General features: G+C 35.9%; 1 protein-coding gene across 8 annotated transcripts in view; it reads right to left on the reverse strand.

Annotated features, from left to right (window-relative positions):
• LOC136030293 (protein melted-like) overlaps positions 1-15,461 on the reverse strand; it is an 89,043-nt gene that overhangs the window by 49,218 nt on the left and 24,364 nt on the right. For all 8 annotated transcript variants that reach the window (XM_065709163.1, XM_065709161.1, XM_065709160.1 and 5 more), the window contains 7 exons: positions 14,099-14,319; positions 10,132-10,505; positions 8,566-8,703; positions 5,988-6,168; positions 4,829-5,022; positions 2,926-3,048; positions 1,888-2,063 (listed from right to left, as the gene is read on the reverse strand). In XM_065709163.1, coding sequence (XP_065565235.1) covers positions 1,888-2,063; positions 2,926-3,048; positions 4,829-5,022; positions 5,988-6,168; positions 8,566-8,703; positions 10,132-10,505; positions 14,099-14,319 — 1,407 coding nt within the window. The remainder of the gene's footprint in view (positions 1-1,887; positions 2,064-2,925; positions 3,049-4,828; positions 5,023-5,987; positions 6,169-8,565; positions 8,704-10,131; positions 10,506-14,098; positions 14,320-15,461) is intronic.

Here is a 15,461-nt window from a genome sequence, read left to right on the forward strand (position 1 = left end):
CTCTCATGATCTTATAGTACTATTTCTCTGATACGATCACCCCTAGGAATTTCTTTTTTTTACAGTAGGGTTCTCCAATTTACTGAATGGGTGTTATTGTCATTAAAATCGCTTGGCTTTTTGGAGGGATTTTCCCTTTTTTTCGGAATTTTTTTCAAAAAGGTCAAGCTTAACGAATTTTATATATTTGAAATCGGCATAAAAAGCCAATTTTTTTAATGTACTGTTATTAAAATTCCTATCTTTAGAGTTTCGGTTGCTATTGGGCCGAATTGCTCCTTACCAACAGTTAGTTACAACGAACTGTTTGATACATTAGAGAGGGGCACAAAAATAGAAGAAAAGGTTAACATTCATACAGAAGCGCAATAACAGACCGTAACACAGAATTAAACAATGAAATGATTTTTTAGAATCAACAGTGCAAAAGATTTTGAGCTAAGCATTCGAAGATTGACCGACATCTTCATTAAAATTAAACTAACATGATGCATGAAGGAGAGATTCTCATCAGGAAAATACATAGGGCCCCAACATAACGATAACAAGGTCTACTAAGAGAGAACTTTAATAAATTTCAGACAGATGGAGGAAAGCCAGATATATCCACGACGAAATCAGGAAGCTGGCATTGGCAACATTTAGTGCCTGGTAATTAACACTGAACTTTAGAATCACTCTTTCAAATAAAATAACTGATCTGATACGGACCTCAGGTTCGCTTCTGACAGCAGTGCCAAGGGTGCTGTCGTCATCAAAAGGAACAAGAATTCCCTTATCTATAGACAGGGATCGACATTTTTGGGCATGGGAAGATGGTAAGAGAGATGCCAAAAAATGTTGGTTTTTGGTTCATAACAGGAACAATATGATCATTAACACAAATCAAGGATAGAACTGACCCTAGAGCCGAACCTTGTGGAACAACAAACTTAAATTGAGATGACTAGGGAAAAAGAGGACCAACGAAGATGATCTTCTCAGACAAATGGGAGTCAGACCAAGCCCTAGTATTCTATCTTAACAGAACGTCCATAAATTCAAAAAAGAGCCTTACATAGAAAATTCAAAAGAGAAGCACATGTGTACCCGTCAAGTGCTTAGCTTGGAAGCCAAACTGAGATTCATGATGAATAAAGTATTTTTGTTTTAAATAGGTATGTAGACGGGGTAATATAGCCTTTTCCAAAATTTTGCTAAATATAGACAGTAGAGACAATTTCTGATAATTAGCTGGGGAACCCCGAGAACCATTTTTTACGAAACGATCATTCGAGCTTCACTAAGCTGGGAAAAATCACACCCCCAAAAGTAAGATTTCTAAGTCTTGTCGAAGGAGAAATGACTGAAGGAAAAATGAATGTTTAACATATTGGTATATATGCGGTCAGGAACAAAGGGCTGCAGTGAATATATTAGTTTCTTAGTAAGGCTCAAATATTGCACGAATTTAGCTCAAATGACCTTTTTAACAGAGCTTCCCAACAGATTGGTATAGATAAAGAGAGAAAGGAGGAGCAGAGCAAAAGAGGGAGAAAAGCAGAGAGAGAGAGAGAGAGAGAGAGAGAGAGAGAGAGAGAGAGAGAGAGAGAGAGAGAGAGGGAGAAGGAGAGGGAAGGGAGATTAATAGAGTGAAATAAGAATGAAAAAAGGGAGATTGGATGATACAAACTTCCCGAATTAAAGCAAGAGATATAAAGGGGCCTCCCCTGACTTGAAGGCAGTTTAATTTGTGCGATTTCTCCACATATTTATACGAATCTGCTGAGCAAGAAAGGATTATCGGATTTCTCGGGAAGAGCTCCCTCCCCTTCCTGAAATCCTTGATCAACCACTATGTAAGTCTATTTTATTTCCATTACCGTTACATTAGACTCTGGATCTTACTTGGTTAACATTGTCTGTATTTAGGGCTCCTTCACTGTTTTGCTTTTGTATTGTTGGAATTTCTGTCAGAGTCTCTGGACTAACAGCACTTCGCACAAGTTTCCTCGATAGAGATCCTTGGCCTGATCGCTTCCGCCTAATAACACCCTTCCATGTTGTGCTAGAAGCATTTGACTCTGTAAAAAATAAATGAAAAATTAAAGAAAAACAAAAACAAAAAACAAAACAAAATACACGAAAACTTTCTTACTAACTCTTTCTTTCCCAGTCGTTCCGTATCTTTTTCGTCCTCAAAAGCAATCCCCCTATATTTTTACTCAATTTCTTTCTATTGACTTCAATTCATGCACACATCCCATGGAAAGTTATATTTATATAAACTGTACTTTACTACAAAAATTACGAGACAGCACTTACAAAGTGCAGGAAAAATCCTGACAATTTTCCAGCAAGATATTTAATTTTCCTCTTAACTTAAATATTACTTTCTTCAACCGACAACTGGATCATCCAACATTAAAATTTTGAACATTTAATAGAAAGCTAGAAAGAAAAGCAACACAATAGAAAAATTTATCATACAAAACTCTTAACGAAGCCTCCATTTTTTTGCGGTTATTGAGATTCAAAAACAAAGAAGGGAAACAAATATATATCGCAAGTAGCCAAATCAATTAAGGTTAAGGAGAATTCAAAAAGAAGAGAAATTGCTACTTTGGACATTAATATGTCATCGTGTGATGAAGAAAGTGTCTACGTTATTATACGATGAAGGATATTATGTTTATGGAGATTATTTTTAAGTAGATTTGAGCATGGGCTTGGAGAAATATCTGTCTTAAAGTTGTTTAGATTTCAGCAGTCAATCTCGTTTTCTTTTGCTTTGGTGAATATTAATCCTTATTTACAAGGAATACCCCTATGAGAGTACCAAGTTAGAAGTTGATTAAGTTTCCTAGATTAACTTTTAAATTAAACCGCGGACTTGACCGATTTAGATTCTGAGTAGCCTCAATGTAAAGTCAAACAAGATCTTACCTAAGCTTGTTGGTTCGGCAACATTTGTTTTATCATTTTGACTAGCTTCTGAGGAGATCTGTAAATTTTCTTGGTTCTGTTCGAAAAGCTGGTACGCAGCTGTGAAAGGGTTTTCATGTTGAACTAAAAAGAAAATCACATTTATAATAAAGTATGTACCGGTAATTTACACAAGATTTAACAGCTTTATTTATTATCTAGCAGCAGAGATGGTCGAAATTTTTAAGCTTTGCAGAAACAAATATAAGATACCTAAACAACATCAACCTACAAACATAAATAAAAAGCGAAACCGTCCAAAGCGTACCCGTAACTAGCATTTTGGGTGACATACTGGCTGATATTGAGTAGCCTAATATAACTGTTTTTAATATTACTGTAATTTTCAGAAAGACAGTAAAAGAAAGTTTACGCAAAGTCAAGTCAATTTTTTGAGAAATCGTCAGTGAGAAAATTTTTTAAACCTATGTTAAGGAGTATGAATTTGACGGTATGCGTATAAGGAATAAATTTTTCAAATTATGATAAAGAGATATAAATAAAGTACAATAATACAAGCATAACCAATATAGACAAAAGATATTGGGAGATGGAAATTCAAGATGGTGCTAGCTGCTCATGTCTAGCCGTATTAACATAGCTATGGCAGACTTTTTTCTGTTCCTTGCTTGATCATGGCTGCACCACAAGGGCGGCCAATGCAGAATTCCAAGAGCCCAGCAGTAGGTAGTGCTAAGATTTTTCTCTGAGCATAGGCACACTTAATGTGTCATGGTTAATTGTCAAGTATTTAAATACTCATAATTTGCTTGAAAGTATTAATAGGACAGATGTTTTTGTTTTTTAACGTCTCATAAACATTATTTAGTCAAATTAAACCGAATTGAACAAAGCAACATATTGTTTCTGCTGGATGAGACGCTAAGAGAGCAACGACAGAAATTGTTTCCATTATAAGATGTTGACAGTTAGACTATGATAACAATGCTACATTTTTCCATTAACAAAAGTGTTATAGAGCCTATTTTGACTAGATACAAGAATTTCAAGAAAATTACTTCAACCGAATTTGCTTAATCGAAAAAACTATGCTCTGCATGGATAATTTCAAAGATATTCGAAGTTAATTAATGGGTTGCTTCCATATAATGCCATTCTCACGACCACAGCTGAATTCATACAAGGCTGCAAAGGCACCACTTAAGTTAATCTGCGTTAGGTAAATTATTTACAACCGAATTGTATCAAATGACATACGACAATAGCTTCATATTTTTGTCTTATAGTTTCTAGGGATGGAACTTCCATCCAGGAGGGCACCAACAATTTTTAATCTTTAAAGACTATCTAGCTATGATCATTGGCCACAGCTAGTAGATTTCGTTGCCCACAGTTGCAAGGCAATAAGCAACACCACCAACAATGTTTCATAGCCACAAAGCGGCAACAAATCAAAATATTTATGAAAATTATGCAACTTGGATGGAAATTGTAATTAATAGTTAAGACAAATTTGCAGTAATTTGACTCAATAATTATTTCCAAAAAGTTCATAAGGTACTACACGAACCAGAAGTTTCTTCACTTAGTACCCACCCAAGTATTTGACTTTGAATAACAGTAATTAGTTCACAGAACACAGCCCAGCCAAATGGAGAGCGTCACTCAGAATGGCATTGTTGGCATTTGCGCCTAGTAAGAACAATTCTAGAAAAAAAAACGACACAAGAAAAAAAATACTGCGTTATCTTTCCTTACCAACTTTAAATTTTTTAGTAATTGCCAAGTACATTATAGAAAATTTAACATTAGACAGGTACTTTAATGTTCTGAGGCTGCTAAAATACTATTTTTTTCGACTTAATGTCATAATAATAAGATGCAACAAGCAGAGGAGACTTACTTTTGTTATTGTTTGATCCTGGTTCTAGGATTGAAATGACACTATGTAAGTTACAGGTAGATGGCGCAACGGTGCCATGTGATGCCAACGAAAGACGAAACTGGTTCTCCGATTGTTGAATAGATGACATCATCGAGCAATGAACAAAATCTGTCAGGTTGTCTTTTTCATCACGAATCGCAGCCAAACTTCCACTGTTAAATAAAGTATTGTACCTTTGTTACAATTTCAAAAATGTCTTAATTTAAATCATTATTTTAGTTATTACAAGATCTGTTATTAACCAAATCGATGAGTACACATTTTCAATTTTTTGGGGCTTTGAAGTCATGGGACAAAACCAGCTCTAAACCTTGTACCTTCATAAGATGGTCTTTAAAAACGTAGGTGAAACAGTAACAAGAACATAAACGGGATTCGTGGACAGTTTCCGGTTATTACCCCTATTTAAACTATTTTTAGCATAGTAATTAGAACACCTCACTAAATTATTTTTAATTCGCTCCACCCCCCTGTCTTGGCTTTGACTCTTTACACTCAGAACCGATTAATGGAGGAGTTACTAATCGAATATGCTTGGTAATAGCTCATTATTTTGTAAGCACATAAAAAAGTATTTTTGAAAGACTAAAAATAACGGTCCACCTAATAGGCCAGTGATCCTAGAACCATAAGAGCTGTAGCTTCGGCCCTCTTGCCTCGCAACTGGCTGCAAACTTCATATACTAAATTGCTTTGTCACTAGATTTGAGCTTTGGGGCAAAATCTGTAAGACAACAGAAAATGGATTAACGCTTTTCTTTGAAATTAATTCATAAAATTTTTTCCACGAAAGAAGTTTTAAAAGAAAAGTATAGCGCTACATAAAAAAAAAATGAGCAGAAATAAAGTCAAATAGCTTTCTAAGCGAAAACTACCAAAAAAAGCAATAATTAATAAATGAAATCGTTAACGAACGGAAATTACAATAGATAACCGAGTCAAACTCAAAACGAGCAGAGACTAAGATGAGTGGGGCTGACCCTCGCTAATGCCTTTTGAAGACCAGAACACAATTTGCACTTTGATTTGACTTTTTTCAACCTAATAATTTCTGCTAAGTTTATTTTTGAATTAAGTTATCTGATTGGTCAAATAAAAAGACTCAATCCAGACTTACCTTGTACTCAAAGTTGGTGTTATGTTGGCAACTTTAGCCACAGGAACAGTAGACTCAGTGACTGTGTATGGAGCGCTAAATATTGACATGGAACCTGCTTCTGTAAGTCTTGGATTTGCACCACCAGAGGAAGGACCCAAGGAGTCAAGCATCAGACGAGATCTAACTGTCTTTGGACCTCCTAGAGAAGCAAAATTTTTTTACTCCTACTACTAAGCATTCTAAAGTTAAGCATAAAGTAACCTGAAAATAAGAGTCCAACGAACACTCCTCTTGCGACTAATCCTGTTTAAAGCTCCTGCTTTTCCCATAAACTCTAGGAACCAATTTAATCCAAGCAATAGACTCTAAGTAGACTCAATAGAATCGCAAGTAAACTCTAAGCAATTTGCACCTCAAATTGCTCAAATTATACAGGACGTTCAAATCGTAATGCTTGGCAAATCCGAATTTGTTTCAGAAGGGTATACAGGCAGAAGAGAATAAGTAAGATATATATATAATATATATATATATATATATATATATATATATATATATATATATATATATATATATATATATATATATATATATATATATATACATATATATATATATATATATTATACATGGTCGAGTGAAATCAATAAGCCCCGCTTAAAGAGAAATAATAAATCCCAGATTTCTTTTTCAATTTATGTATGGTATTAATAATTTTAGACTTCAGTATGGGGGCAATAGAGGGTCAAGAGCCTTCCTACAAAGAATTGCCATTCCCCCTAAAAAGTCCCCCGAGGTTTCCCACAACGGTGAAAAACACAAACAAAAAAGACAATGTTTTTCTACTTTCATAGGCAATCGATCTTAAGTCATGTTGCATCTTTTTCCGTCAAATATATGCATTATTGGTTCCTCGAACTTGTTTTAGCTAAATCATCCATGTTTTCGAATTTCCGTTGCCGATAAAAATTCCAGCGTATAAACTACTGCCTCAGAGTGGATGCAACTTGACACCCAAAAATCGTGCATTTATTATCCATCATAGCCCTTATATATAAAACAGATATAGGTACACACAAGGAATTCAAAACCAGATCTTCAAAGACCACAAAAAAAAGAAGAATTGGAATTTTTGAAGATGTGAAAAGCAAAAATTTGTAATATAAGTCGTCTATACTTTCACTCTCTATTTTTTACACATATGTCCTCTCCTCGGCCAACTCAAAAAATTGCTGCATACTGGCTTGCATAAACTGTTATACCATTCCCTTACTGTCGAAATATCCTTTATTTTCAGATAGTCTTTTTTCTGTTTAATGATATCTTTTTCATACATATGACAACTCCGCCATCTCTTGCCCAATGATCGTATGGCGAATATGTTTTCTGATATGTATTATTTCATCTGTAGGGCCATTGAAAAGACAGTGTTTGACTTGACAATTGGTAAAAGATATCATTTTTCCTTTACCTTAAGCTAACCTTTCCTTAGCTTTTGACTATCATTTTGCTGATACATTCGAAACCCCCTGTTAATCTTTACCAAAAATTTAACCAGCCCAATTGTCACTGTTATTATTGTTTCTTATTTAAGATTTTGAAGACTAGCTAGCAACAGACTTCAAAATAGGTACACTCGTAAAAACATATACTCTGAAGTACCGGCAAAGCTTTTTCTGCTTTATGAAAGTGATTTATCCGTTCCACAGAACACAACGTTACCAACAATGCAATGAACGCCCTAAGTTTTCAGAAGCTACCTTTTGATAGTAGCTTCTTCCTCATATGTCCATGGGCTATTAGAGATGTGAATGGACCACAAATCTAGATATTCAAAAAGACATTTCTTAGACACAGAAGAAATGACGGTTAGAATGAGTTCAGACTTATAAAGAAAAGAAAAAGCTGCGAACAGCCAACTTCAGGCAGCTCTAAGCCATTCATAGTAGTTTACAGTTATTCTATCCATCATAATTAGTTAGACTTTATTAGTTTAGGCTATAATTAGTTAGGTTTTAGATTCGTGGCGAGGAATTATCGATCTAGTCTTAGCCAACTTAGACACATTATTTTTTTATAGTCTAGCCCCCCCCCCCGAAAAAAATTCCAGCGTGTGTCTCCATTTATATGCGAGTATTTTATACAGCTTTTTAATACAGGCTGAAATGACTGATACAGGTCAAAGTTGACTAGTACAATTCCCATAATTAATAGTTGTTTTGTAGATACTTACTTTATCAAAGCTTTCCAAGTAACAGAGGAAAAATTGGAATGGTTCAAGAAACATCCAGTGAGCTCTATTCTGTTAGAAAAATAAAGGCAATCGAGCGATTTTTATTTCTCTCTATCTTTTGTGGCCTGACATTAGCCTAAAATCGCTATGGGTCGTATAACGACTCTTTCGATAAAAAAAAAAAAAAAAAAAAAAAAAAAAAAAACACATTGGCATATATCTCAAAAAATTAGAATTGGTTCTAATAACACACACACTAGGGAAAACTATTCTTCTTAAGAAACTAGAAACACAAGCTCCATTACATATAAGGAAATATTTATGCAAATTTTCACCTTTTCTTTTACAAAACAAAAATAATACCTGAGGACGGACTATATATGCTAAGATGTGGGGTATTTCCAGTTCCAGGACCAGGGCCAAGCTTTCCAAAACTTCTATATATTCCAGGATTACCGGATGGTCCGCTGATAGGACTCAATCGTGAGGTGCTTACATGCACTGCAGAAAAAAAAAAATCAAATGACAATCAGCTTTGTACAGATCTCAAACAAAACATTTGTGTTGATCCAAGTTTATAATTCACTTGACGTTTGAAAAGCTTTCAATCAATGCTATGAGCATCATAGACTGTTTTACAGTACCTGTGGCAGTTTCTTAACTCCTAACGTTCTTCCATTCAATTTTCACAAGATAATGAAAAACGTTTCCAAATCTATTCTTACTGGTGGAACAAATGACTCAATATGAAAACTGAGAACATAAGTTCAAATCGATTCTACTTTTTCTATGGTTACGCTGTGAGCGATCTTAACACTTATCCGTGCACCATTTTGTGGTAGTACGCAGTTTTTATAAGCTGCAATGTCATCATCTCACCAGAAAAATTGGGAAAAGTATTCTCACTTAATGAAAAAAGAGGCAGGTACAGAATGAAACAGATTCATAAACATCGACAAAATATGCATACTGCACCCCTACATATGCTATAATTTAATTCTTGACATGAATAAAGAAAGTAGCTTATCTCTGAGGATTTGATCTCCTTTTAATGCTGCATTCTAACTTCCATTAAAGAAAAAATCACAGACTTCATTAAGAAAAACTTAATGAACTTCTGACAAAGCCTTAAAAAAATCCGGATTTGTTTCTATCAAAGTAACAGTACATATTATCTCCATTGTGGAAAAGTTAAATAGAAACTATATATGTCATTATCCCGCGCAACTTAGTTAGAAATAATATTTGATTTTTACAAAAATATGACACAAAATACAATTTAATTTTGAGAATAAGAATTTAATGGGCCAATCCTTAATTTAATCAAAGTTCAACATTTGGACTGAGTTAAGGCTGGCCAATCCAAAAATTCACATGAAAAACTTGGTTGATTAATATCTTCGAAATTCCAAAAAAATTAAAATACTTTTATTCTGTTAACCCCCATCCCCCCGAATTAAAATTCTGGTTACACTCTTGATTTAGTAGATTTTAACATTTAAATGAACACCAAAATCTGACAGTCAAGGTTTAGAGGATACTTGGTACTGAAAAGCTGAACCATTGTGTCAATAAAATCTCATCATGAATGAACCTTGAGCAAAGTATTTTGATACACAGGATCTTTGACAAGTTCACAGTCAATACAATGTTCATCATTAAGGGCAAACTATATGAGTAGTGCACTTAGGATGCATATTCGATTAGACCTGGAAATACCAAGATTTGACACTAAATCCAACAAAATTTAAATTCTGGACTTGAAAGGGATTTGAGATAAGTGGGCAACTTGGCCTCCAATTACCGTTATACCCTAAAAGAGTAAACGACAGTTTTAAAAGTTTTCCACTTCGCCAAATATTGAAGTAAGCAAATTAAGCCCCCAACTCACTAAAGTTTTAAAAAAAATCTTCAAAAGAATCCACTTACTTCCAGTGATTCTTCCCAAACTTCTATTCATTCCTGTCGTTCCAATAGTTGACAGACGAGGCGTTGAACGGCTAGTATCTCTTTTGCTTCCAACAACTCGACCCCGATTGCCGCCATCTCCACTGGAAAACGGAAGACCCAATGGGAGGCCGAAATTACCAGGCGTTGTGGGAGATGGAGAGCCAATTAGAGACAGAGGCACGGCAACTCCTCCAACAGAAACATAGCCGGCGGGAAGACTGGTGGCCTGTGAGGTGTAGCTGGGAGGTGGAGCAGGATGGACGGAGGGCGATGGAACTTTTCCTCTTGAAACCGTAGTATTTCCAGAAACTTGGCGAATTTCACAAGCACTAAATGATGTCTGATCAGAAGCCCTGTAACAGTATCATCAACAAGTCAAGCATTAGCCAAGGGGTATAATTCTTAGCATGTTTCTAAAAAAACTTACCATAAAAAAACAACAATAATTTCCTCGGGCTTAGAGACCCATAAGATGCAGCCTATACAAACCTATTTGGTAATACAGTGCTGTAAATAATGCAACCGAAAAAACATTCGCAATTATTTGTTAGAAATACCAAGGAAAGTGCTATATTTGTTTTGTCAAATAATGCTCAGTGTCCAATCACTGCACGTCTAGTGCAGCAGCTTATGTGGGTTTACCTTCGGAATGACATGTATGTGTGTTTTCTTCCAAAGCGAGGGAACACTCCTGACGCGAAGCACTGATTAATCAGAGTGAAAAGGGGTAGGCGAGGAAAATAGCAAATTCATGGATAAATTTTGCAAGGATTTCCCCAGGAAAAGGTGAGACTTCTGTTTTTATTTTCATCAGCTCCTTGTATACATCTAACTCACTGAGTTCAATTAAACCTTCATGAGGGCAGTCTTCAAGCATAAACTCTCTTTTCTGGGCAGTCACAAGAGAAAATATAGTGCATATAGAGGTTTAGAAGGTGTTTACTGTTTACAGCACGAGACCCCAGTAATCGCCCGCTATCGTCTTTTATAGTAAATGTAGGTTTTGACGACTTTCCACTTGATTTCTTGGACGAGCAGTACCATTTGGCAGGCTCACTGTTCAGAAGTGGCTCAAGTTTTTCACGGCAATAATTAGTTTTAGAGTTGCATACCATACGCACTACTTTGTTCCGTACAATTGCTCACTGGTTCGCTTTACACAAGGTAATCCATGGTTTACCGCAATTTACCGCAAGATAATCCATGGTTTGTCGTATTCACTCAATGCCACTATCTTTGTTGTGAAATTTCAAGATACTTAGAGTAAAGTACCTCGTTGAAGGTGCTTACTCTCTGCTCAAGAGTACCGTCTACAGACACTTCCAGGAAATTGTGTGTAGTAACCCAACGGCCGGATTCACGTATAGCATTTCGATTAGTGGCCTTATTGTTACTCATGAAAGCTTAGGTTTCTTCACAGAGGCTTGGCCTAGACAACCTCGTGATTCGGGTTAGCATATTCAGAGAGGTTTGCATGAAATGTCTTTCCACACATAGAATCCAACACCGGTGCCAAGCCAGTTGTCACTGCTACTGCTACGCGCACTGAGAAATGAGCTATATCCTGCAGTTTGTCCTAAGCCATCGTCAAGGTTCCAGATTTCCGTTACAGCAGCAACAGCTGCGTTTTCACTACGGAGTAAAGCTTCAAAATCTTCTAGCTTATTACAGGTATTTTTAAAACTTGCGCTCTGTCCTTGAAAAACGCAACCTCACTTCATCTGACATCTATAACACAGATGAAACGGATGTTGCAACCGTGGATAGACCCACTGAAGTCCCTGCGCAGAAAGGTAGGCAAAGAGTCGTCAAAGTTACTTCTACCAAACAGTTACTGCCTGTGGATAAATCTTGCCACCTTATTTTGTCTTATTGAAAAAGAACTGCCAGCCCCACATGCTAAACGGGAGTCCAAATGAGTCTGCTATCGTGTGCCAAACCTCAGCATAAAAGCTACTAATCCTCGATAATCATGAACTGCATATATCGCTAAGCTTTGTGGACACAGTCAACGAAAATGGCATTGTCCTTCTCAGCTTTCCCCCTCATAGTAGCCACAGGCTGCAACCACTAGACATCAATGTTTTTTTTTCCCATTCAAAGCTCACTACAACAGAGCAATGGATAATTAGATGCTAAGCAATTCAGTAAAAACGTTTACCATCTGCAATATAGCAGGATTGGTCAGTACATCTTTCCGGCGTAAATTCATCCCTTCTAATATCTGGAGTCAGTTTGCTGAATCTGGTATTTGGCTTTTCAACCCAGATGTCTTTACCGAAGAATATTTTTGTCCTAGAATGCAAGTGACAGACTAAACATGTCATCTAAGCATATGGCAAATGGAAATGACAAAGACGAACCTCAAGGGCTACACATGAATGCAGGCCCGAAAGTGGATATTACACGCTTCACTGAAAGTGCACAACAGTCCCAGTTACAACCTTCTCTTGTCATTGTCACTCCAGAGTAGGTTAGACCATTAGCAAAAGCTGTTTCTAGAAAACAATTTCTAGAGGAAAGCAGCATGGCTCAAAAAAATTATTAACTGATACTCGAGTTCAAAACAATATGATACAACAATTCGAAACGAGGAGAAAACAAAATGGGGAAAAGAAGAAAAGTTGCTAGGTCAAAAGCAGTCTAGCCAGTAGCAATGACAAAATTATTGCAATATGATGTGGAGAGTGATACGATTTTTCCACTGAATGATGACAGTGATGACTCATCCTTTCACCTAGCACAAGTAGAAAATGAGTGTCCTGTAGAGGAAGGAGTATCAGATGCTATTACATAGGGAGATTATGTGAAAGTGATGTACGAAGGGGAATATTTACATGGTGTTGTACAAGCAAAGAGCAATAACCCAGCCGAAAACCCGTATTAATAATAGTAGGAATAGCTAAAAAGAAGTGGCCTCAAAAGGAGCATTCCATAATTTATCCTCGTAAGGATCTTTTGAATATTTCAAACCTATGTCCCAAAAAAGGTACTGTCAAGCCCATCCTCTTTCTTGACTTTTTAAGATTGGTAATGTCGCCAGGGGTCTCAGTTGTTATATTTAGTTTTGTACTCTCGTTTTCACAGCCTTATGGGCGATTAAGCTAATTAAACTTATATCCGTCTCTCAGTGGCCAAGTGTAGATAATAAGCTGGCTTAATATGAACCAGATGGTATATAGTGAACCATAAGATGTTTTCAGCGGCTTGGGTATTGGCTAAAAGTCCTAAATATACTCATAAAAACTATTCACTAAACGCTAAAGTTTGGTATAAGAAAAGTTACAAAAGTCGTAACTATTTGCGGCCTAATTCCTTTAATGTCAAAACTAGAGTTGATTTCTTTTAAAATAAAGTCAGTAACATACTTCCAAAACATTTTGGAAGTTTTTTTCTAAAGGCTTTATTTTTTCTTAAGAAAAACTTTAAGATTCGACTGAATTACTTGGATTATTTTTTATCTGATGAAATGAGAAATGGGAGTTTTCCAATTTATGGTCAACTGTGGGTGAATTCTGACCAGCCTTTACAGGCACAAACTGGGTATGACCAGGATTCAACTAAAAATGGGACGAAATAGGGAAGAGGAAGCAAAACTAAGACCTTTGTAAGGTGACAGACTATATCTATAGCAATAGAAATTTTTTCCCAAGCAATAGAGGCATTGGATCTTGATTTTCCATCATTACTGGTCCAAAATCCTGGAGCCTAGAAAGATTTTCAATTGTAGTTTTTCTTCAAAAGAGATTTAGACTGAAAATATGGATTATACTACCGTTTGGACAAGCTGAATCTGGTTTTAGCAATTGTTTTCTCATATCTACAAAAATTCTCTTTCTGATTGTACTAACAATCTTGATTTGCCAGAATACGATTTTTTGCTACTGAAGCATAAAAGAGTAAACACATAGACAGCCTTACTTTAGAATTACTTTAAAAACCTTACTTTTTAGAAATAAAGAGCCCTCGTAGCTGTTCCACAACTTGCCGGGATTCATGCGAGCTTCTGTCTGAATATCGTGTGACTTCATTGAGAATCTTTTCACTCAGTAGCACAGGATAAGCATCTACTAAATTCAGGATTTCTTTGAGCAGTGACACCGAGCTTACAGTATCAGCATTTGACAGCTGATCACTTACGAACTCCAGAGCTGATCTTGCACGGTCCTATAATTAAATAAAAAACACACCAGTAAAGATACTGTGCCTGAACTCAAACTATCACAGCAAAATTGAAAATACTCCACATTCAATTTGACATAGGACCAAGTTGATTGCTTGGAAAAAGAATATGTAGGCAATCAAACATTCTACAAATACAAAATTAAAAATGAGAGAGCTATAGCAAGTTTCACTTCTATCGGACATACTGCCTTTATAAGTGGTCTCAAAGTATTTGGTTTATTCCCCAGCTTGTGCGCTTTCTTTTAATGATTTTTACGAAATAATAAAAAAAATGACCGAAGACTTTGAGTTTTTCTGAGCTTTGGAGGTAATGTGTTTGGTCTCGGATTTCTGAATGATCTAATTTATATCAGAACTGCCTCAAACAGAGTTATCAAAACGTCAAGAAATCAAAAATACCTGACCGATGCTTATGGTAGGGTACACTGGAGGTACTGCAAGCTCTGGAATGTATTTTTAAATTCACAATTCCCACTGGCATTAGAGAAATAATGACACTCCGCCAAGAAAATTGATAGATTCCATAAGGATCTAACAGTCTGTAAAGACGGCCATAGAAAAATAAATGCAGAGGCGACAATATAATGACAGGACATTTAAAATAAGAACTGGTTGTATAATCAAAGCAAGTGTATTCCATACTGCAAAAATGGATTATAATGCCTTTGAATGGAGTACAGTAGCATCAACCTATGTTTCATCTTCAGTTAATTTAACACGTTTTCTTCAAAAAAGAAACAGTTTAAGTGAGAATAGTCTAGAAGAGGGGTTAAAACTAACGTTTTTGCAGGTTAACTAATCATTTTATGGGTGGGGGCAGAAGGTACACAGTGACTCTTTTTTTGGAGGGGGGCAATAATACAAAAATTACTCAGTCATTTGAATAAGGGGTGTCCAGAAATTCAGCAAAATAAATGATTTTTTAGGAGAACTAGGGCCCAAGCCCTAACTCCGCCCCAATCATGCGTTCCTGGATGGGGGTCATTCTTTTTTGCCAGTTTGCCTGAATTTACCATATATTATAAGGGCAAAAATATCGCTTAATTCTATGTATTATTATGGTTTTTAATTTTCTATATAATTCAAGCAATTCAACTCGCTATTAATAATGACTCAAGTTTACT

The sequence above is a fragment of the Artemia franciscana genome, chromosome 8 (assembly GCF_032884065.1).
Source record: "Artemia franciscana chromosome 8, ASM3288406v1, whole genome shotgun sequence".
In the NCBI taxonomy this organism is placed as follows: Eukaryota; Metazoa; Arthropoda; class Branchiopoda; order Anostraca; family Artemiidae; genus Artemia; species Artemia franciscana.